The following is a 26,015-nucleotide window of genomic DNA, read 5'->3' on the forward strand; positions in this document are numbered from 1 at the left end:
TTTAATAGAATTTGCAAGTTCAATGAGCTATTTCAGCTCCAAGGTAAATGAAAAGAGTCTTCATGGCTTTACCTCTTCACTTGTTCATTCGTTCTCGCAACAAATATTTATGGAAAACACTTTTTGTCTTGGATACTGGAGATAACAGGCTAAACAAGACACAATCCCAGTGCTCTCAAGCTGCCAGTCTAGTGACTAAGTATTCTACATTCTGCCTTGATTGGGCCCTGCCTGTGGACTTTGCCCTGTGGCTACCAGACAGGTCTTTGGTTCATGAACTCATGTCCTTTCTTTGTGTAACAGTTACTGCTTGTAATACTGCTTGTAAAAGCTATATGTTGTGTTTGCTGGAAGAATTTGATGAATTTGAAGAATTGGCTCAATATTATTATCTCCTTAAAGAGAGAATTTATATTAGCTAATATTTACAGAGGGGCAGACACCATACTAAAGATTTTCAGTCCTTATGTCGTTCCTCAATAGGCCTATACAGGAGATTCTCTTATTCCCATTTCACAGATGAGGAAACTGAGGCTTAGAGAAGTTCAGGTACTTTCCTAGTCACATACTAGTAACTGTGGCAAAGTTTGGCATCTAGCTGAGGCTTGTCTATGCCAGAGTGCATGGTCTGGACCACCATATGATATTTAGAAACATTAGGTCAAGTGTTTATATTCTATTTCCTCTTTGGAAACTTGACCTTTTAAGTAGACTCTTTAACTTACTATTTATTTAATTAGTAACAGCTTACAATTTGTATTACAACTCATAAATGAATACAATGCTTATACTTCTAGTTATAGCACTGAAATTACATCTCTCCCCACCAAAAATTATAAAAGTCATATTGAATATGCATTTATTAAATACTCAAAATATAATTCTGAAGGTATTTCTCTGGAATGATGGGTCATTTTGATACCATTCCATTCAATTTTCTTTCTGTATTGGTATCAGATATGCAGAAATATTGAAGCTGGTAAAGGAGCTATTGAAGGTGTACTAAATTGCACTAGTAATTGCATAACTCAGAGCTTCCTAGGATAATCTGGTGGGAAGTTTAGGATACTAATTCAATGCCCTGGAAGCTGTTAGGGTATTTTTCAACTCAAAAAAGGAGCAGTCTTTCAGCAGCAATGAGTGAATAGCTTAAGAGTTCATCATTCAGAATTCATATTCTGTAACAACTCATCTTGTCTACTATCAATGGGGAGTTGCCCACTGTGGATAGTGATTTTTCAAAGAAATTTTCAAGATTTTTCAAATTTTACTTTAAAATCAATCCAGATACTCATTCCTGCATAGAAATGAATCACAGAGAAACCTATAAATCATACCTATTATATATTTACTAAGTCTTCAAACATGAGACTCCTATTATTGTTTCTCTTTAAAAATTGAGGCTATATTAATTTACTCTAAATTACACACTAGAACAAGAACTTATGTCATATGTGAAAACCCTTTAAGGGAGGAGACTTAGAAGATTGAGGCAAAATCATGAGAAAAGGTAAAATCAGACTCTCCAACCTGTGTGATGGAAGAAGAGAACAGATAGAACTCAAACTTCCCAGGCAAAGTGGGGTCCATTCTTAAATTCCTGATTGTATTCAGATCTCTTGTGATTTTGTTTGAGCTCTGTCTTGGCTTAATGTCATCAGGGCCAATTTTTATGCATTTATATACATATTGAAAAAATATCAGTTCAATCGTAAAGCAGACACAAAGAGATTTTTATAAAGGCTTTTCAGGTGGTGGGTAAATGAATAGCAGATATATCAAGATGTTTGGCTCTGGCACAAAGCTCATCGTGACAGGTATGCTTTCTATAACTTCTGCAGTGTAAAGTAGGGAGGAGAGGCAGGCATGTGGGTGCTGGCTCACAACTCCCTCCTGGCTTGGTCACTAATCATGGTGGGATCTTCAGAGAGGTGGGATGACTTGGTCCAGGTCTTAGGAGGCCGGATTCTTCCTGCTCTAGCATGGGAGACCTTAACAGGGAGCTTGGAGTCACTGTGGATCCCTAAAGGATGGGGACCTTGCGTCCCATTGGTGTCTCTCTGCTGAAAGTTTTATAAACAAGTTTAGGTTATGTTTCATTTATTCAAATCCAAAAATAATGGGAAAAAATGAAAAATTATCTGATAGACTTGTCATTTGGTCACAGAAAGATTAAATATTTAGTGATTTGGTCACAGGATGGTTAATATTCAATGTCAGAATATTTCAGTGTGTGGCCATATTCAAGAGTGACATAAGCTACATTTATTTGTTCTTGTCGTTGTGGTTTTTTAATTCAGTTCAATAAGTTTGTTTATTCCTCCTTGGCCTTAAAGATACAATTTTGGGTGGCTGAGGATGAGCACCTTACAAAGATATCCCTAGCCTATTAGATCCACTGATATGAAAGTTTTCAGAGAATCGTCACACAGCTGATAAAGCATTGAAAAAAATGAAAGAGCTTATTTATTTTGGTTTCCTTAGTGGTAGAGATCATTTGAAAAAATGAACTCATAAACTGAGAAGTGACTTTCTGATCCTTCTTTGTCTAATTGAGTCAATGTGAATTCTAGCCATTCCCCTGAATAATGGTGACACAGATACTATTCTTAGGTTCACTGAGAAGTGATTTTTAGGAAAACATGGTGCAGCAAAAGGTATGGACTTTGGTTCTGGACTATGACTCCTGGGGCTACCACTTTCCATGGCACTGCCCTTTAGCAAGTACATTTTGATTAACCAATTGTTGCCTTATTAAAATTATGAAAATGTTGGCTCATTATAGAAAATTGGGAAATACTCAGAAATAAAAAAATTAAAATACAGTGTTGGCACTCATCAACATTATAATTTTGTTATATTTTTATTCAATCATTTTATCTATGCATTTTTTTATTTTTGTTTTACAAAGTTGGGAGCATACTAGACAGACAAGAATGGATCTGGCTTTTTTCACTTCACACTACTTCATGAACATTCTTTTTAAATGTCCTTAACTGAGTCAATAACTGAGCAAATTTGGAAACTTCTGATTTTTAGTTGATCTGTACAAAGAAGATAATAAAGACTGTCTATCTCATGTGGATATTGTAAGAATTAATATGAAATTAAAAATGGAAGTTACCTACCACAATGGCATTAGGTAGGATAATTGGATTGTACCTACAAAACTAAAAATTATATCAATACAAATATAGAGTTGAGAAAATATGGCTTTTTTGTCCTTATATTTCATTAAAAATTTTGTTCAGACTCTTCATATGCATTTAAAACATTTACCTTAGAGCAACTTTCTAAGTCACCTCAGGTCGGAGTGTTCATTTTAGAATCACAGTATGATGATGTCCCAGGATATTGTATCCCAGGAAACAATTATCTACTGACAAAATAAAAGGAAAACATTTTTTCCATTTATTCTGTTATTTCATATATGTGTGAAGTAAGTATAAACTGCAGAGACTTTAGCCCCAAGTAATAATTACCGAATCCATTTTACATTCTTTTGCTTTTTTTTCTTTTACCAGTGCTATCTCCCAAACTAGCATTACCTGAGTTCTTTTCATGTTGACATCTTGTCTGGGTGGTATTTTTGGATCAAAGCTGAGTGTTATAACAGCTTCTTTTAATATAAGACGTTACACAAAGACTGGACCATAAGGCAACCTCTGTATTGTGAGGGATCATTTGGGAAAAGAAAGCCTCATCCTACGTTTTGGCACTTTTAGCCTGTTTAAATTGGGCATGTTTGTGTCGCTATCACAGAGCTCAGATTTGCAACAGTGTTCTCCATCCCTGTATCTTACCTGAGCTAGGTGTCCCAAAACAGTCAACCTCTGGGGTTGAAAGAGAAACATGCTATAATGCACAAATTATTTATTGTTCTTTTAAGCTGCCTATTTCCAAAATCTATTTGAGAAGACCTAAAATAAAAAACCCAAGTACAGTTAAACCACTGAACAAAAACAGATCAAAAGCTCTGAGGAAAGGAGAGGAAATAAGTCCTATGATTATCCAGTGAGAAGCACAGGGTAAAATTTTATGCTTCAAGGTGGGATAACAGGAATAGATACTTTTACTAACTAAAAGAAGCACACCAAAGCTTCAAAGATGATACTTTTTCCCCATTATAAAATTAAAAAAAGACTTCAATGCCTGATTTTTTTAGGAGGAAAGTGAAAAGTGGACATTACCTTCAGCATCCATTTTGGAATATGGAAGACATGCTTTTTAAACAAATCCATTGTATATTACCGCTGCATGAGTGCTATGGGCATTGTGGAACTTAATGTCATGAACAGATGGGGACACTAGGCAGATAAGGTCATGCAGATAACATTTAGTGATCTAAGGTGACAACACGAAGACGGATTTGAGGACCAGGCCTCCTGCCACTTCTCTGGCCATTCTGCCTGGAAGGGCCCAGTAAGGAGTTTCAACCTGGACTTTGGCATGAGCTGGATAGAAGTCAGTTTGGGCTGAAATTTTTAGTGAAAGCTTAGAATGTAAATATGTTTTGCTGCTAATAAGGAAAAGAGCCATTTGTTTTGGACAATACAAGTGCAGCATTTCCATACACTGGCTGAGGATATTAGACTTTAAGAGGTGTGTCTTTAATTGTCTGAACACGGCAGATAAGACAAATGGTAGCCTATTAGAGCCTGGGTGTGTAAAAAGCTGATATCCTGAGACGACAGCTTTGAGAATCCCAGGCATGTTTGGGCAAAACAGCATGCAGATGGAGGGACCAAGAAATGATTTTTCCTGCTTAATTGCCATGAATCTAACTGCAACTCCAAAGTGCTGAATTTCTATTGGTAAGAGATTTGGGCCTATGAGATTAAAATGTTATGTTGGAACTCAATCATAGCAAACAAATTGCTAATAATAACAATGATAATGATTGCCATCATCACCATCATCATAACCTCTTATATTTCTATAGCATTTTAATAAAATTGCTTTTGATATCTTATTTCATTTTGGTCTCACTTCAGTGCTGGTAGTGATGTTGAGTTGATTTACATGCACACCATTGTTTTTAGATAAATAGAACACCAAAAGCTTTAAGTTATTTGATTTGTTCAGCAACAGAACTTCTTATAAGCAAAGTGAACCAGGACCAGAACCCTGGTCTCTTGAGAATCACAAGCCTTCATATTGCCACTAGGATTTGAAGAACTCGAGGAAACTATATTAGTCTAAAGTTTTTGATATGGATTGAATCATTGTGGAATTATTATGAGAAACTCTTCGGCAGTGGAACAACACTTGTTGTCACAGGTAGGTATTGGAAGACTATAATATTTCTAAGATATTAGAGGGAAGGCAAGAAATGATTGAATTGGAATAATAGAATGTTTAGAAAAAAGTGAAATATGATGGGGATTTGATGTAGAAATCTTAGAAGAGATTTTAAAACAAACGCTTCTACCAAAGGAAAACAGACGACATTGTGCAAATATTGTAATAGGATTTGGCTTGTGTACACGTGGACTCTCTAACATGCTCATGTACAAGGTATGTGATGATATCATTAAAGTGTTTTGTCCTGGGACGAAGGCTATTATTATAGCTAAGTTTATGATAGACTTAAACGAGTGGACCCATGTCCTTCTCTGTCGGTCAAAGGTGTGTGAAAGAGCCTGGGCTTTGGAGTCAGGCAGAGCTGGTGCTCCAGCTCCACCACTTACTGCTCAGTTAACTTGGATGATTATTTTCTGGCCTCAGTTTTCTAATCCATAAAATGAAATAACAGCATGAACCAGCAAGGCTGTATGAGAATGGAATGAGATAGTGTGAATAAAGTACTTGGCACACCTAGTAGGTGCCCCAGAAACATTCTCCAGATTCCAATGTAAAGAGAGCACTGTAGATATCCACTGTGGAGAGTTGTTTTCAGCCAATAACATTTATAGAGCAGAGGTTCTCCAGAAGACTCTGCGGTACTTCTACCTGCTCAAATGAAAGTTCATCTTAACATCCACTCACATACAAAAAAAAAAAAAAAAAAAGCAAATGGAATTCAGGCAGGGTGCATTGGCTTACTCCTGCAATCCCAGCACTTTGGGAAGCTGAGATGGGAGGATGACTTGAGGTCAGGTGTTCAAGACCAGCGTGGGCACCAGGGATACCTCTTCTCTACCTGCCCCCCCCCCAAAAAAAGGAATTTAGAAGTAGATATTTGTTTTTCTTTAGCAGAACTTTTCATTAGTTGGCAGGAAAAGTTTGCATTAAAATGTTTGGTTTTTGTTGTTCTATGTACTTTAAATCTTAAGCCTTTATCTTAATTGATGTCATCTCTAACACCAACATTTATTTGTTCTAAAATTTATACTCCATAAATTTAGGCTTCTGGTTGTATTTTTCTTTTTTTTTTTCTTTTTTTTTTTTTTTTTTTGAGACAGAGTGTCACTTTGTTGCCCTGGCTAGAGTGAGTGCCGTGGCATCAGCCTCGCTCACAGCAACCTCAAACTCCTGGGCTTAAGCGATCCTACTGCCTCAGCCTCCCGAGTAGCTGGGACTACAGGCATGCGCCACCATGCCCGGCTAATTTTTTTTATATTTTTTTTTTTTTAGTTGGCCAGATAATTTCTTTCTATTTTTAGTAGAGACGGGGTCTCGCTCTTGCTCAGGCTGGTCTCGAACTCCTGACCTTGAGCGATCCACCCGCCTCGGCCTCCCAGAGTGCTAGGATTACAGGCATGAGCCACCGCGCCCGGCCCTGGTTGTATTTTTCAAAAAAAAGTTTAAATGTATACAGCAAATGGTCAATATATAAAATCAGTTAAATATAGTTGGAAACTTGTCATAAACCTGAAATACATATTGAAATATTAAATAGCTATAACTATTTATTTGATGAAAGTAAAACCCAAGAAATAGAGAACACATATCAATAGTCATATATAGATTTTAAAAGCATATTTTCAATTGAAGTTCTAGTTGATATTTGATATATTTTTATGGAATTCATAGTGCTTCACTTTAATAAAATACAAAAAACTTAGGCAATTTAATTCAAATGTATTCTTTGATTATGTAAATGATTGTACATAAATAAATTGGACAGGTCTGTATTTTAAAATAAATAAAATAAATAAAATATATGAATTCCATTCAGTATTCAAATAAATAGAATGGTTGCCATTCTATGCATCATGAGTAAATTTTTAACCATGAAAACTTTTTTTAATAAGTACATTTTAAAAGTAATATTTTATAAAATCGTGTAACATAATGATCTAGGCACTAAGCATATGTAATCAAGTATGCTATTTAATGCTTAGTTAACTATTACAGTGAGAATATTATGAAAGTTTGAGATTCATTTTATCCTGAAAAAAAAGAATTAAAGAATCTAGCTAAGGAATACAGACAAGAGACAATGAATGCTGTGGTGCTACACAGAAATTTCCAAGTTCATCATTTGATTTTCAGTTTCTGTAGCACAATGAATCAAAAGCATTCCCATGGAGAAGCACAAGTGGTTAAGATAAAAATTAGATTTGTTAACATATTAACAGGAAGCTAAAATTATATAAATATAATGAACAAATGAAATTTAAATTAATCCTATCTTTCATAATATGCTTTTTAAATTAAAAACAAAGTATGCGGTTGGAGTAATACACAGTCTTACTAGTGTAATAAATAAAATACTATTTACACTAAAAGTACAATGTATGAAATTAAAATAAGCTTATTATGACCTAATCATATTTATAGCATGCTTAAAAAATCAATATTACTGTATGTATATGTTTACTGATTTTCCATAAAATTCAGAAGCTTTGACACACAGGCATAAACCATCAAGAATTTTTTCCCTTTTCTTCTCAAGTGAGAAATCCAGTTCTTCTTTTCTTAAATACTACACCATCCAGAAACCTGGAGGGATGCAGATGTGAAGTGAGATGTTATATCAAGTTAGGAATTCACTAGGAGGGCTTCAGAACTGCTTATGAGACACACATGTGAAGCTAAACAGTGAACTTGATTGATTGCAAATGCATGTGGAAGTAGATTCCCATTAAAACAAGTGAGTGCATATTGTTAAAAATAAAAATGGAAAACTTCCTCCTGACATTATTTCATAAGGGAAATAAATAACGGTGCATTTCAGAATCAGTTAAATGAAGAGTGGGGTTACATAGAATTGCAGAACATGAGAATGTGTGTTATTGGTCAAAGAGAACATAAGTTACACAGGATGGGAAAGAAAGGGCTTTAGATGGGACCAGATTCTCATCTGTGGAGAGATTATTAGAGTTACCTGTCTCCTCCCCTCTCCCCCTGCCATCCACCTTGAAAGCATGCTCCCCTGTGATGAAACAAAAGAAATTTCAAAAAGTGTGTTCATGGATGTTGGAAGCCTTGTTATGAGGCAGTTCAAAATCATACTCCATCACAACACGTGTGGAATGAACAAAGGCCAGGTTTGAATCCAGGATCTGACACTTGAGGGCTGTGACTTTTGGCAAGTTCCTTAATTTCTTGATCTTATTTTCACATCTGTAAAATAAACACAATGATATCTTTGCAATCTATTGCAGATGAAGGGACACCGTGGGCGTGGGCGCTAATTCAATGGCAACTTTTCTTCCTATTGTTAGGCACAAGGTTGTTCCAAACCAAGCAATGTGTGTGTTACCCTAATAATTTGTTTAATTGGTATTCCATTTCCCCTGCACAGATAAAGACCTTGATGGAGATGTTTCCCCGAAACCCACTATTTTTCTTCCTTCAATTGCTGAAACAAATCTCCATAAGGCCGGAACTCATGTTTGTCTTCTTGAGAATTTTTTCCCTGATGTTATTAGCGTGTATTGGAAAGAAAAGAATGGCAATAAGATCCTGGAATCCCAGCAGGGAGATACCATGAAGACTGGCAGCACATATATGAAACTTAGCTGGCTAACAGTGCCCGAAACGTCACTCGATAAAGAGCACCTGTGTATCGTCAAACACGAGAATAACAGAGGAAGAGCTGATCAAGAGATTCTCTTTCCTCCAGTAAAGAAAGGTATGTGTATAGAAATATAAATGCAACTTCCCAGAATACTTATTGGAAAGGGAATACCCCACCTTTTCTGTTAGAATTAATAAAAAACAAATATAAATCTTTCCTAAATCTTGTTACATTTAATGGTAGTATAAATGACCTGCTATTTCCCTGTAGAATTAAAATGGTATAGGCTTTGAAGAAAAAAAAATTGAAATATTTACTTAAGCTTTCTCAGCTTCAGTTTTATCATCCAAAATATAAATTCATGTTATTTTCTTTAGGATTGTCATATGAATTATATGAAACAACATACCCAACAGCACCTAGCAACCTAGGACATGGTAAGTGCTCAAAAATAGTTCCCATTTTTGATGACTTTACTTCATTGGGAAATAAGGACAATTGTGCATCTTTCAGACACGTTCTATCAGGCAAGCAAAGTAACTCACTTCAATCTTGCTACACATGAAGTTTAACCTACAGACAATGAGTTCATAATAGACAAAAGTGGGTTCTCCTGAAGAGGCCAGAGCGTAGCTCATCAAAAAACAGAATAACCTTGACTGCTGCAGTTTTATGGCCTTGGGTTTTTCAGATTTTTATTTTATATAACACCATAAGGTAAAATTTCACAATTAAAGATTGCTGAGGCTAACGTGTGCAAACCACACTTCCATTTTCCCAATGAATGTATTTCTTGTCATTGGTGAATGCAGCTCAATGAACGTTCATTTCACTGCTAGCGTATGCCAACCCTAGTGGAGATGTGGATGAATAGATTAGTATGAGTTACTGTCCCAAGGAGGCTGCATTACAGTGAAGAGAATGTACTCTATTCCTAATCACTCAGGTCACTTGTGACCAATCTTGATGAAACAGAAAATTTAGGATACACATATAAATTTTATTTTCAGGAATTATTACTTTATTCTTTGTACCACAATCAAATCATGGAGATAAGTGATTTTCATTTATCTTTGAATGAATAAAATAACCATCAGGAAAAGAAAAAGACTTTTAAGATCCATTAAAGTGAGTGCTTGAAGATATTTGAACACCCAATCATGGTATACAAACATTTTCATTCTTAGGACTTACCCAAAACCTAGACCTTAAATCTATTTTTTAGAGAACACAAAAAAGTTCTCATTGATTGTTGAATGCATAAAATTGCATATGAGATCATATCCACATGGACAAGAACACACCTAGTAGAAAAATAACAAATTAAAACAACCAATGAGACTCTTGTTTTCTTCTGTTTCAAAAAACTTTGTGTTTGCATATGTGTTTCCTTTTTTTTTTTAAAACATTGTAGATAAATTCAACCTTTACCTCAGGATTTATTCAGAGAACTATCTTTCTATCCCCAGGAAGAATTGCGCTGAAATGCTAGGCTCCTTTGATAAACCAGGCCATTTGCCGAGAATAATTCAGACACTAGAAGAGATTTTCTTAGTACACAATGGTGGAATTATATTGTCTCTCTACAACTCATTTTCTATCTTCCTCTATGGATTATTTTTACACAGTACTTCCCACATGTCCTGTTTCTTTTAACCCTGAACAACTACCCTTGGAACACTGGCTCTGCTGTCACTGGCATGGCTGGTGGCAAGTTACCCACACTCTTTAAATGCCATTTCTCCTTGGTCACACGGGGCCGTCCACAATACAACTCACTTAAGTGAAGCATTCAACATAGTGCCTGGCACAGTAATGATCGCTCAACAGCTTTTATTAATGTTGCTGTCACTATGTCCAGAAACATGTGCACAAAGTGGGAATATTGGGGATGTGCATGATTGGGAAAGGTATGGCTGCTTTCCTCTGCCTAGACAAGAAATTTGCCTGAACCAGACTCCTTCAAATATGTAAGCTTCTGTTGTGAATTCTGGGATTTAAAAATTCCTTTTGGTAGTAATACTTCACATTAGCCATGTGTGCTGAAGATTGTAAAGCTCACATTCGTTCTTTATATTTTTATATTTTTCCATTGAACAAGTATTTATTGAAAATGTACTTTGTGGCAAGCCATGTGCTAGGAGCAATGCATACAGTGGGAAAACCAGATGGTCTTGGATATTATACTTCAGTTGTGTTAGAAAAGAAAAAAATGTATCTTTCATGACTTCATCATCTTCATGTACAGAAACATAATATATGAATAAGAGCTACCGAATTACATAGAATCAGACCAATTGTTTCTGGAACTGTGGGGCTCATATTTTTAATGAATGTCCTCCTGTCTCTCTGTTGATAGATTTTATATGTATTTATTTATATACACATATATACACACATATACACGTACACATCCTGTCAAATATTGGACATGAACAACTAACTAGTACTTACTGTCATTTCATCTAGTTGTCACCGCTGTTCCTTGTGTGCAAGATGAAAATGGTAAGTTTTTGTGGTTTTTTTCCCTGTTGATCATCTTTTTTTTTTTTTTTTTTTGTTGAGACAGAGTCTCACTTTGTTGCCCAGGCTAGAGTGAGTGCCGTGGCGTCAGCTTAGCTCACAGCAACCTCAGACTCCTGGGCTCAAGCGATCCTACTGCCTCAGCCTCCCGAGTAGCTGGGACTACAGGCATGCGCCACTATGCCCGGCTAATTTTTTCTATATATAGATTTTTAGGTGTCCATATAATGTCTTTCTATTTTTAGTAGAGACGGGGTCTCGCTCAGGCTGGTCTCGAACTCCTGACCTTGAGCAATCCACCCGCCTCGGCCTCCCAGAGTGCTAGGATTACAGGCGTGAGCCACCGCGCCCGGCCGTTGCTGATCATCTTAACTGTTGAACTTCCTGGCATGAAAAATCAGAGTGGCTGGGTATTGCAGAAAAGATTGACTACAATGTTTTAAATTAGTCAATTATTTCCCAAAAGTCGTATTAATACAGCAAACTGCTGCTTTGGGTATGAGATGACTGTAAGTTAGAGGGTACAGTGATGTGCTCTGAACTATTTTACCAAACAGATTTCATTTCATGTCTTTTTTTTTTTTTTATTAATGTCCGTGTAAAACATGATACCAACTTGCTTCTAGGTTTGTTTTGTTTTGTTTTGTTTTTAGTCTTTGGTCCTTGCTAGAAGCTTATAATATGAACTAGTACTTACTGACTTACGAAGTGGTTTTTACAGAGAAGGCCTTGGGCTGTGTTCTGCATGCATTTTCTTGTTTAATCCTCATAGTACTCCTATGAGTTGGTACAATGCTTTTTTTTCTTCCATTTTAAAGATGAGGGCAGGGAGGTAAAATTATTTAAGTCCCTTACACAGGTCACACAGCTAGATCTGAGGTTTCCAATCAGGCCATTGAATAAGGTGTTCATACACTTATTAAGTTCTCTATTCCTTCTCTACAATATAGTCACATAGCAATAAATTCCAAAGCCAGGGCTCTGAGACACCACAGATATAATATGGGGGTGGACAGGTACATGGGCTTCAGAGACCCACAGACTAGAATTTAACCATAGATCTTTTAATGATTAGCTGCATGAATATGGGCTCATGACTCACATTTTGTGAGTAATGCTTTTCTCATCTTCCAACTGAGAATAACTACACCAAACTCACAGTTATTGAAGCGATAAGGGCACAGATGTGAAAGGTCTGACATAGGGCATCTCATTTAGCAGGCACAGAGTCAGTGCTGGTTTCTGGCCCTTTCTCCCTATCTGTGCACAAAGCATGTGACTACATGCATTGGCTCCAGCCCTACTCAACTTTGCTCTGTCCCCAGTCTCAAGGGGGCTCTGGATTTCAGCTGCCACACTTGGCAAGGTGGGGCGGCAATAACATTTCACTTGACCAAGCACAGGGAGTTATGAACACATCCCTTCTAGAGATACCTTTCCTCACCAAGGCCTAATGTTTCTGAAGTTTGACTCTATGATGACAGAGCATGTAAAATGGAAATTTCCACAGGAAGACACTCAGCCTTGTGGCTCATTGAGTAGCCTTTATTTACTTCTTTACATCACATATTTCTTGTAAAACTTCAAAGGATATTAAGTGCAGTTACCAATAATATAGCCACAATGAGAGACATTTAGGAAGGACAGGTGAGTGTGCCACAACCACCAAACAGCTCAGAGAATGTGGATTAACCACTTTATGCTATTTTTTCATAACGCCCTTTTACTAAAAGCTTCCACCTTTCTTGCTATAAACACCACCAAATTTCCTTGGTTTGCACTCTTCCTAGGGAGAGATCTCTTCACACGCACAACTTGCAATGGCGCAGATGCTTCTATATCAGCAATTCAACTTTAAATTTATGTTCGACCTTTTGATGTTTGGGGTGTTCATTGCACTTGCAAGTACTAGTAGATTAGAATATGTTCTGTTCTTTAAAGTCAGGTTACTTGGGTTGTAATCTGGGTTCTGGCCTTTGCTAAATATATGTCATGAGACAAATTCTTTCTCTCACTATCCTCAGTTTCTGTATTTGCAAATGGCAATGAACAGAATGTCTGTCTGTCTTTCTCATACGTTGTTATAAAGATTAATTAAAATTAGAGATCTATATCCAGATATCTCAGAATAGTGTTTCACACTTACTGGTTAATGGATATTATCCATTATTATTAGTTAGTGACATGTTGAGGGTGAAGAGATTGAAAAAATTCTAAAGCATATTTATAACAAATATTTTTATTCAATATTGGACTCGTTCATTAAAAATGCAACCTTATTTTTTTAATATTTTCGAATGTTCCCAGTGAATTCAGCAGAGGTTGTTAATCACTTGCAAGCTGAATTATGAGTCGTCTTGCTTTTGATTTTGTAGTGGCTGGTGGTAGTGGTATACATGTACTTTTAGATTTCTCTGGTCATGAGATGTCACTTCAATGTAGATCATCAGAAATAAATACCTGGGAACCCCTCCCCATTAGCATGTCCTTGCCTGCCAAAAGAAAGATGAAACTAATTCAATGGCTTCTCTTAGATGAACTGTGGCTGCAGCTCACGAATACCTCTGTGTACTACACCTACCTCCTCCTGCTCCTCAAGAGTGTGGTCTATTTTGGGATCATCGCCTTCTGTCTGGTCAGAAGAACAGCTGTCTGCTGCAGTGGGACGAGATCCTAAGAGATCATGGCACGATAGGTCCATCTTCTTTTCATTGTTTATTGTCCCAAAAAGTGTCTGCTGAGGATCTAGCTGGGTTTGCTTTCTGGATTTGGGCTATTTCAGCTCCTGTGTGTATTATTCTATTATGTCATTACTTTGTGATGGTTTTTCAAACCAGTGGGCAAACAGAAAACTTCATCCTGTAACAACAGTGAGTTGCCCCGGGCAGCCTTTAGCACAATTCTCTCCACAGTCTCCACCAGCGCCTCCAGCCAGCCCAGGTCAGCACAGCCTTACTATAGACAGCAGGCAGCTTCTGGCCTCGCCCCTCAGTGCCCTCCAGCCAGTTAACTGCCAGAAAGCCTTCCTTTTCCATGCCCTGAAGCAACCTTCTTTGAGCTAGAATGCTGTGCTTTGTTTTTCAAAATACAAACAATAAATTTAAACAATGAGAAGTCTACCTTTGTCTGTGTGCACTTTAATTTGTTGCAATTGAATTGAAAGTCCAAGGTAAGAAACAACATAGCAATCGGGCTAGGAAATTATTATTGTTTTTAATAATGGTCGGATACCACATTTCTCATTCTTTCCCTGAGACAGTGGTTATGAATTCCCTTGGGGAACTGTCTCTAAGAGGAGCCACAGCCAAACTAAGTAGCCCAGTTGCTTTTCTTTTAAAGGTCACCTGATTCAGATTCTTTTGGTTTGGGACCTTCTAGTGGCAACAGGGCACCATCTAATGACACTCTCACTGTGTGCGCAGCTTTGAACCAGTGTTTCCCCAGCGCCATGTTTCCTCATCCTCACCTTATCCTCATGAGAGCTGCATGAGCACCAGGAAGGCAGCATGGCTGAGGGGTTAGGCACATGCACACGGGTCCCAGAGTGCCTGGGTTTGAGTCCTGGGTCTGGTATTAGTATCTGTGTGACCTCAGACAAGTTTCTTGAACTCCATGTGCCATAATTTCCTCATGTAAAGTGAAGTTATAGTGCCCTGTCTCCTGGAGCTGTTGTGTGGATTAGATGAGTTCATAATGCTTGGTACACGCAAGTCCTCATGAGCATTGACTTGTATTGTTGGTAACTCTGCCTTAGAAACAGTAGATGCCACACACACACACACACACACACACACACACACACACACGCCAGCACTGACAATGATCTCTATTCTTGTCTCTCTGCAGAGAGGTGAGGTGGGATGGGAAAGGATCAGTGAGTTTCTACCATGCATCAGGCAATCGTGAATCCTCTAGGAACCCTTTGTATGGCCCATGGTTTATAGCATAGAAAAATTATGAGTTAATCTGCCTACCTGGAGTAGGTAACTATTTTTTAAGTAATAGTTATTTTTAATTTTTTAACTTATTTTTAGAGACAGGATCTTGCTGTGTCACCCAGGCTGGAGTGCAGTGGCATCCTCATAGCTCACTGCAACCTCCAATTCCTGGGCTCAAGTGATCCTCCAAACTCAATCTCCCTAGTATCTGGGACTACAGGTGCATGCCACTATGCCTGGCCATGATAGATATAATTTAAATCCAGGTCTCTCTGAATGCAGAGCCTATATATACACACACACACACAAACCTGCAGACACACACAGTATCATACGTCTTTCCTTTCACTCACTTTCAGTTGGGAAAAACAAAACAAAGACATGTCCTTTCTTTACTGAAGGCATCCTCCAAGGAGTCAGGGAGAATTTTCCTAAGGACATATGGGTACATTCATGTTTTCTCATATGTACACCAGGCCACTGGTTCTTCATTAATTTCCCATTTGTCTTCCCTCTTGGTATAAAACTGTGACCCACTCTGGAATTACCATAAGAGCTCCCCTGGTTATAAACAGGATAGAAATTCTGCCTTAGACTTGCTACTGCTCATCAAGGGGGAGCTAATGAAACGGACTGTGAGTCCCAGGACAGCAGCGCTAATGGTGCTCTCTGGGTGTGCGGAGCCTCTGACAGCTCCTTCCGCAGACTAAAGAGGCCTGGAGCCCCTCAGAATCACCCCGGGGGAGACTCCAGAGTATGCAGGTGCCTTTCTGAGGTAGGAGGTAGGTTATGCACCCCTCATGGTCCAGCACTTTTCCATCACAGCACAACGGCCACATATAGGGAGGCCACACGATGTGGTGGATGAAAGACTGGCCCAGAAGTCACACTTCATGGCTAGTTAGAGCCAGGGCTGCTCGGTCTGTCTCTAACTAGCTGTACCATTTGTTCTTAACCATCTCACTTTGCCTAAGTTTATCCATCTGTAGAAGAATGTGTTCAAATGAAATAATTTCAGATTTCTACCTAAGGTTACAAGTTCAGTGTCATTAACATCCTAATGAAGTAATAATAGCAGTCACTTGTATAGTGCTCATTATGAACCAAACACTGGTCTAAGTACCTATTAACTCATATAATTCTCATGAGAACCCTTTGAGAAACGTACAATTATCTTTGTCCTATAGATGGAGAAACTGAGGCAGAGAGGGCTAAGGAACTTCACCGCAGCTATTAAGAAATAGGGCTAGGAGATGAACCGAAACAGCCTGGCTTTAGGAGCCCTGCTCTTAACTTCTCTATTATTTGCTCCTAGAGTGGAAACAGGTTACTTTTACTTTCAATTAAAGAGGAAAATTTCCTTCTTATCAGGCTGAGAGCTGGGGAAGAGAACTGCCCTTTACCTGTCCAGGGTTCCCTCCCCTGCTCCGATGCTGGTCGTACAATTGAGGGTCAGAGGTCCCCTGCCAAAGGTAGTTCATGCTGGGAAGACGTTTTACACTGGCCTCCTGTTTACCAACAGGGCTTCTGTGATTAACTCCAGAGAATGTGAAATAAATACCCCAACATCAGGCTGCATCCACAGGTGTGCAATGGAACAATTAGGCAAAGATTTATACCATTCCACATAAAAACACTCATTTATCAATAGTAATTATAGAGCTAGAGTACTCCATACACTTCTCAACTAAAAGAAAAAAGAAAGGAAAAAAAACACTAAAAAAACCCTCCACATACTTCTTAGCACAACACAGTTCTCAAAATTTTCCAATTATACATTCCCTCCACTGTTTGAGAATTCCTTTCCTCATAGACTTCATTTTTTTGAAGGCTTTTGGTCTATCAAGAAGGTCACAATTAATACCTGATTTTCCACATTATATTAATCTAAGTCACACAGAACTGCCAGGTAGAAATTCTAAGTGATAGGAGATAACCTGAGGTGCTCCACCCATATGGTACAATTCAGCCAAACAGCTGGAATCTCACATCTTCAGATGAAAGCTTATCTGAGTAAATGCAAAGTTTCCATCCTGTTTTGTTAGGTGATGTTTCCTTTGTTTGCTTTTTCTGTTTTGTTTGAGTAATAGGAAGTACAGAGCACTTGGTGAGTATCAGGAATTCTGCCTAGAATTCTCACTCTCTAAAGTTCTCAAAGGCATCACCTTGCAGGCATTACACTGGTTTCACTGATAAGAAAACCAGGTCTCAGAGAGGTTAAAAAATATGCCCAAGTTAAGCACTGAGTGAGTCCATACGATTCCAGGACTGTCTGACTTTAGATTGGCTGCCCTACCCGTCTACCCAGGGCTGTCCTTTAGAAGCCTTTGTCACAGGCCAGACACCGGGACTTTGATAAAGACCCCATGTTCTTTTCAATGTGCAGCCTGGGTTGAGGCCAGCAAGTGAGGGAAACAGCGCTTGAACCCCAGCTCTGCCGTGTGAGGAGCCAGCACAGAGCACACTACGCATGTGTGGAACACACTTCCCCTGGGAAGTATTCCTACCATTTGACCCATCAATTTCCCAAGGAAACAAAAGATTTATGTGCAGGGATGTTTGTTCACTATAGCACTCTTTCAAACAGCCCCAAAGTAACCCTAATGCCCAATCAGAAACTAATAACGTAAAGGATGTCATTTAATAGACCAATATGCATCTTCAAAAAGTGTAGATTTTTAAAAAAAATAGAAAATAATCAGGACATGGTGTTGAAACATAATATGCACAACATGATCCTATTAAAATGCTAGATAAATACATTTGAGCATTTATATGGTTCAGAAACACTCTAATTTTTATTTATGTAAACATGAATGTACATATATATCAACATATATGTACATGCATATATATTCTCATTTCTCTTTCTTACACAGATAGTAGGCAGTATGCATTGCTCTGCACTTCTCTTTTCATTTATAAATCCTAGAGCTCTTTTTATCTCAGTATATAGAGACAGATAGCTAGCTACAAGATAGTTCACTGGAAAAAATACTCAGTTCTTAGGTTCATTTCCAATCTTTTGCTGTCATAAAAAATGCTGAAATAAATAATAGTATTTTTTGTCATTTGAACATGTGCATTGGTGATGTTGATAGGTTTTGCCAACTTGCCCTGCATAGGGATTGTCCTACTTTTTCTCTTCTCTCCCCCCCACCAGGTGAGAGCTGAAAGCGCGCTGCCAAATGTCAGCATTTTACTAATCGGACAGGCAGCAATAGTATCTCATTGTGCTTTCAATTTGTTTTTCTCTATGAGTGTAGATAAATGTCTTTTCATGTTTACGGTCTATTTATATTTCTTTTTCTGTGAAATATTTTTTCCTGGGCTTTGACTATTTTTTCTATTGAGTAATAGTACAAGCATGACACTCATTGGTATGTGTGTGTATTTCTGCAAAGATATGAAACAAAATGTTCAATGTATAATAGACTGATGAAAAAATAAGTGATTCTATATCTTCCTGTTTTCGCTAATGGATCCTTTTAAAGTAAAAAACTTCGTAGATTAGAATTAAAACAATATCTTATTCAACATTGAGAAAGTCTTTTTTGTTCATTTACAATAAGCTTATTTCTGTGAAAAAAGATCATTTGGAAATCAAGTAGACGTTCCAGTTTGAAAACAAAATAAGACCAACCAGACTTAAGAAAGATTAAAGTTAATTTAGATCTAGTCCTTGATTCTCATGAATTGATCACACCTCTTTAGGGCAGGTGCTGGCCTCTAGTTAGAGCTTTGCATTTCTGCACTGGGAAACGCAGGAGCGAAGAGAGGACACTTGAACCCCTAAGAGCTCTGTGGGGCTGATATCACCAGCCGCGGTACTAGGCAATGTCTCCTGTGGTTTCCAACTTCTTAGCAACTTCCTTTCTCAAGTCAGCCTGGGCTGCCCTGAACTTCGGCAATGTAGGGGGGAGCACAGTGGTGGTGGAGGGGAGGCAGAGTGGGTGGCGGGAGGGCGCTGGTGTGGCTGGTGGTGTTTTATTTCCTCAGGCTTCTTTTGTTTAAGTGCTTTGTCAAATGCGGTTGATTCGTGGAAAATGCTCAAAGTCAAACCTGCCCCCACTGGTTGGGGCTGTGCAAGCGGTGCCTAGGGTGTCAGAAGAGAAAATAGGGACAGTTAAACCACAACCAACTTTGCTCGCTTTTAAAAGGCCACAGCTAATGGAAAGGAAATATCCCTCTTCACACATTTGAGATTGCTATCAAACAACACTGCCGTGCTGTGGGTAGGGTGGGCTCCCCGCATTTGATATTGAAGTTCCTTAGCTACTGTGTGAGTTGGGAATGTGATGCCCAGGATTGTTGGGTCCACTCCCAGGACACTGTTCTGAGGAGCAGAGGACATCTTGCAGCACTGAGATGATCCCTGACATCCTGCCAAGTGTCTGTGCTTTTCCAAGGTATTTGGTTTATAGGTTCTGGTACCTTTTGGTTTCATTTCCTCAGTGTAAACAGGGTGACCAAAGACCCATGCCCATGAATCTATTGGCATAGGTAGATAGTGGACGTGGGCGACAGTGATGTGATTCCTTCCCTACAGAAATCCAGGAATATGGAAGCCCTGAGTTCTACTGTGTAACTGAGTGTCATAAAATGAATCATATTAGGTCCCTCTATAGGAACAAAATGACTTCAGAGCCCCAACCTGAGCAAGACTTAACAGACGACCTTAACCTCAGAGAAATGAATGATGGGGGTCAACCTGAAGAAGGTTGTTCAGCAATGTGAGCATAAAGAGCAAATGTCCTCACCCCTACCCCACCCAGGCATGGTATCCAGTGGGTGCCAGGCCCCTGGGCTGAATTTATCAACCCCAGGGGGAAGTATAATCTTTTGTTGAGATAATCCTGTCGGCTCTCACAGTCTGACTCCATGTTATGTTCACATGCTACACCTCATTCTCCTCGGTCTCTGCTTACAGAGCTAACTCTGAGTGAGCCTTGGCTTCCTGTGAGGACTGGCAGCATCCTACTGGTGCAACTCAGCATGTCTGGGTGCGAGCTCAGGTGAAATTAACACCCTGATGTCCAGCTTGGACATCATCTGTGGGCTTGGTGTATATGCGCCTCCAGGCCCGAGACAAGAGACTCTTACTGACACGATACCACTGAGTCCCTGATGTTTCAGTCCCAAGGGCAGATCCTGGAGATTTTCCTTGACCCTTGTCTACTGGGAGAAGCTCCTCCTGGCTGGTCTCCAGCTTTGCAGCGAGCCCCCGTTCCCCCGCCAATGCCCCACAGTTTCGTTGCTGAGATCTGGCCCACTCTTAAAACAAGCACAGACAGAGGTGACTTGATCTGCACAAAAGGGCAGTAGCTCTCCACACCAGCATCATCACCACTACAAGCAATTAAGTTTTTCTTAAATGATACAATGAATGATGAACGATAACTGAGAGGCACGCTGACTTCCTGTGAATTATTAAGGAAAATATTAATGTTTGAAAAAATAGCTCACAATATATTTTAGTTCATTTTAATTCAAGTTGGCTAAACCTGAAAAAAACAGTGACAGCAATGGTTTCAGTCATTTTGTGGATTCAAAATAAGAGTACTTAGAACATTTCAGAACAATCTCTCAAGAGAAAACACAATTTATGATAAAAAATAATACAAATTTCTGGGGCCATTTTACACGTATTCACAATCCCTCCCTGTTCCCTTTCTTAATTCCAACACTTTAGGCCGAATACATAATGCAAATCAACAAAAATAAAACTGATCGCTTTGATACGTTGGATTTTATTACTTTTTAAAATTGCACAAAGAGCACACGTGCATGAGTTAAAAAAGCATGCTGGAAATGTAGGGTATTTCTTAAAAAAGAAATACAAAATGAATCTGAGACACCAAACAAAAAAATTCCATTCTGTGAATCGAAATAAAAAGCTATTGTGCTTAGAAAAAATGTTACTTCAATATATTAAGTAGTCTTTGATTAGTAATACAGCACGAGACTTTCTTCACCTGTGCATTAACACATCAGTCTCACAAATAGAGGAGGGATCACTGTGTTACCTTACCGGCCGCAGGCAGGTGAGTACATGTGTGTGGATATGGTATAATGTCTGTGAGGTGTCACAATGAATAAATTCTTTTTTATTCAATAAGTCAGCAGTGGATGTCACCATCTCAACTTTCAATAGAGAGACGCCAGCGCCAGGCTTTTCTTCCTCGGATGACTTTCTGTGAGTCTTTCACACCGAGAAAATGAGTGAAGACGAAAACATTTGAGAAATGTTGTTAAAAGGCAAAATGCTCCACTTGCCTTACATTTATAACACGGTTTGTGTGCTGAAGAGGGGCTGTGATAGAGACACATAAACACCGAGGTTGTGGCCACACTGGAGTTTATTTTAAAGCACTTCAGAACAGGATCAAGTACTGGAGGCCCACAGTTTTGCCTGGTGTCTACACCAGTGTCGTGGAGGGACGGGCTGCGGTGCGCTGGGTGCGGCCGGGGCAGGCACAGGGGCTCCGTGAGGCACGACCTCGGCTGCCTCTGCCACCCAGTGGGCCTCTGTCCCGGCTTCCCAGGGACTCCCAGTCCGTCACCTCCTTCTTCCTTCTGTGGTTAAATAATTAGGCAGAGTTGCTGCTACTGCAAATTACTTTATGTTTATGTGCCTTGTATTATTTATGAGGTTGAATGATTTCCTTTGATGATTGCAAGGGATTTAACAACGTGTCCCCCTTGAAGCACATCGAGCGCTACTGCTGGGTATGTGTGAGAGGCTCCAAAACCCTTGAGAGACATCCTGGCGTGGGGCTGGAGAGGACCCTGGTACCTGCCTGGGTGGGTCCCAGCCCCAGCTCTGCCACTTCCACCTGTGTGACGCTGGGCAAATTGCCCGCTCTGTGGGTCTGTTGTCTCAGGGTAAAGGGAGGAGGTAGCAGAACCTGAATCTCGCAGGACTGCTCTCCTCGTAGCATAAGTAGGTTAATACTTGTCGTTAAAGCAATGTCTGCCGTGTAGACATTCTGGTTAAGTAAATGAACGTGAATTTATCTTTATTCTTTAGAATTTGATACTGTGAGGTATTTTTCAAACTTTACAAATTTAAACCTATACAGAATACATTAAGAAATTTTACGTTAATAAAATATGACTGAAAGATTCATGTAAATAAGACAAATATAGGTATATGCCTACATTTTAATCTTTGATTTTACCTTGAATCTAGTCAAAGAAAATGCTCCACACCTAACTACTCTGTTGTTACAGTTTCACTTCAAACACTTACTGTAACTGAAGTAGTACTCAGAGCTCTAAAAGTGGCTTTTCACTGTCTTGTTTTTCTTCAGCTTCTTCAGACCCTACAGGGTGGGGAAGAGCAAGCAGAAAAAGTATTTCATTCCTGAAGTAATGAACTATGTCATTAAAATTAGAATATATTTGCATATAATTTTAAATGAAAGATTAAGCATATGTTTAATCCTCAAGAGATTTAGGTTAATAAACTGCTATTTTAAAGTCTTACTTTATTTCTTAGAGGAGGAAAATCTTTAAATAATAATCTATCACGTGCTAATCTACCCAAATGCATTCATTTACATACCAATAAAAATACTTATACAGACTGAGAATTATTCTCAATTGCTATTCCTCCTCCACCTCTTTGCTGACAGACAGGAATATATTTGTTTAAGTGAAAATAATGTGGTACAAATAATTGAATCTAGGTATTTTAAAAACCACCGCACCAGGCGAGCAAGCGGGGGCTCCTACTGCTGAGGGTGCTGCCAGACGGGCACCGTGGAGCTGCTGCCCGTGACCACAGCCTGACGGTTCTGCATCAGTGTCTCCTGAGCCTTGTTATCCCGACATTCCGCCCCGTCCTTCTACTCTGTGGAAAGAATATTTAGTACTCATTATGCAGAGTTTCTCTCTAAAAATAAAAAAAGAAAAAGAAATGAGATTAGAAAAAAGGTTAAATTAATATTTCTTTAAAATATCTTGTATCCAGTGAAAATTATGGTCATATATAGTTTATAGCAACATGGAAAATGTAAATACTGTAAGAGAAATATATAATGAATAAGGCTTTATATATCATCAGATCACATTTGATAATATTTAAAAGAACCAAATATATGCATGCAAATGAGACTAAGTAGTAGAAAATAACCACGTGACTTTTACAATTTTTTCTGGATATTCCAACATTTTTATAATAAACTTGAATGGACTTTATAATTTTTAAATTATATTTTTTAAAATCAGGATATAAATAACATAAGCAGTATTGTCACAGTGATGTGAAATTATACACACAACACACAACTAGAAGGAAACACACTAAGCTGTCCACACCAATGTTACTGAATAGTCTGAGGGGTGGGTGAGTTTTAATTTTTGTTCTTTCCAACTTTTTATAAAAATCATGCATTTTCATAGTCAGGGAAGGGACATAAGAAAAGCAGCTCTGTGAGAAGACCAAGGTAGCAGGGTAGGGGTGCAATCAAGTCACACATAAAAGAACCAGCCAGCCCCAACTGCTGCTTTAATCTTGTCAGATAATACATTTTAAAGAGGAGTTGTTTTTTTTTTTTTCTTATGAGGATATTTGCCTGGATTATAGCCAAGAACAAATTTGGTAGAGGAGAAAGAATGGGTGAGAATCTTAAGAAAAGATTGTGTCCCACATCTTAACCTCATAAATGTCACAGTGTTCAGGCTCAATTTGTAGTAAAATAAATAGATAAAGGTATAGTGGCTGGAAGGCTTTACTTTCCAGCCTATTATTAGAGTGCTGTAAATCATAGAGACATGAGATGGTTAAACTGCTTGTTCTCAGCTTCAGAGAAGCCTGAGGAAGACGGTCATACTAAGTCTTCCTGTTCCCAGACTCACCTTCCTCCTGCCAGGCCAAAGGCACTTTAACCACAATGAGTTGATGTGTCTTGGAATTACTTGGGAGTGCTACATAAAGCTAAACCCTTAATTAAAACATAACAATACATACTCTCTTTTAACATATGTAAAGAATATGTATCATTATGTTTTCATTAAGGTTTAGCTTTATTTAGCACTAAATATATTTACATATTTTATGTTTTACATATTTAAAAAGTGACCAAGGCAATAAAACTTCTTCCTGGAAAGCACCTAAAAAACTTGGCAAAATGGACAAAAGTAACCATTTCACCACAGTGGAAATAACCAAAGTCATATAACAACTGGAGAAGTGTTCATGGTCGAAACATTGCAAAACTCAGGGAATAGCAGAGAAGCTCTTGCTTGGAGCTGGTCCGGTTCCCCTCCAATATCCCAACACTCAGCGGGGGTTATTCCAGGGTGGGGAAGACCATGAGGACTGGCAGCAAAGCTACCCAGTTGAAGAGATTTCACTTAATTTGTAGTGGGAAGTCACAGTCATGCCCAGTGGCACTCATGCTACAGTGACAAATTCAGCAGCAGGTGAGCAGAAGGGGCCAGCTGCTCTGAGAGCACAAGGCTGTGGTCACTGTTGTGGCAAGCATATGCCTGGGTAAGGCTGTGTGCACGCACAGAGGAGACCCAAGAGAGCCCAAACTAGCCAGTTATCTTGAGTCGTGAGCATACGCAGAGAGGGCATGAAAGGACTCAGCAGAAAATAAAAGCCGGGGAAGACCTGAAAATGGCCCGGACTCTGAATGTGCTACTCAACTCATGTACATGTCCATTTGGCAAAGTATGGAAGCCATAATCCACGTGCTTGAGTGAGATCGTCTGTCTAATCACTGGCTACCACTGAGCTCTGTAGACAGGGGTGACTCCTACGAAGCTAGGCTTAAAAAGAATAGCAATAACTGAGCACAAACAAGGAAAGTTCTCAAAGCAATAATCTAATTTCCTACTTCAAGAAATTAGAAAAAGAAGAACAAAATAAACCGAAAACAAACAGAAGGAAGAATATAAAAAAGATAAGAAAAGAAATCAATAAGAGTGAAAATAGGAAAACAGCAGAGAAAATAAATGAAACTAAAACAACACCCATAGTAAAGTCTTAATTTCCTTGGTCCCACACAGAATGCCTGATGGTAGGTGGCCAACATACAAAGTATGCTTTGGAGAATCAGGGGCACTGGACAAGAATCCAATTGGATCATACTAGATATAGTAGCCCTGTTTGCAAAATGCCACAGGGAGCAAATCCAAATGATGAATATTCAATAGCGTTATCATACTAGGCAGCAAAGTGCTTCATTGAATTGTTGGGTAAATGTAACCAAATAAAAATGTATAAATCAGGCTTTTAAAAATTTTGTGAGCAATTTAAAAATTAAATTTCTAAAAATCCTATAAAAACGCTAGCCTACAGGGAATGTGTTTTGGGACATCTTCAGATTATTTTGATAGGCAGTCAAATTTTGCTTTGGCATTTGTGGAGCAAACAGTCTGAGAATAATTATCACACATCAGAATATTGTTTTCTGGATGATAATTTATTTTATTTTTTTCAAATTTTATTTTATTTATATTTTTATTTTATTGTAGTATGAACATTTAACATGAGATCTACCATTTTAACAGAATTTTTAGTGTACAGTGCAGGAGTGTTATCTACAGGCACAGCAGCTCTCTAGAACCTATTAATATTACATAACAGAAATGCTGTACATGTTGATTAACTGTAGGAAGTGCCCATATGCATG

The 26,015-nt window shown here is 38.5% G+C and overlaps 1 gene segment (V, D, J or C); it reads left to right on the forward strand.

The window, feature by feature from the left end:
• The first annotated feature begins 1,773 nt into the window (after positions 1-1,773).
• On the forward strand, positions 1,774-14,496 carry LOC138377077 (T-cell receptor gamma chain C region DFL12-like). The segment is given in 5 exon segments: positions 1,774-1,817; positions 8,693-9,022; positions 9,286-9,345; positions 11,378-11,413; positions 13,966-14,496. Coding segments are annotated over 5 exon segments (603 nt in total).
• Positions 14,497-26,015: the final 11,519 nt, after the last annotated feature.

The sequence above is a fragment of the Eulemur rufifrons genome, chromosome 29, assembly GCF_041146395.1.
Source record: "Eulemur rufifrons isolate Redbay chromosome 29, OSU_ERuf_1, whole genome shotgun sequence".
Lineage (NCBI taxonomy): Eukaryota > Metazoa > Chordata > Mammalia > Primates > Lemuridae > Eulemur > Eulemur rufifrons.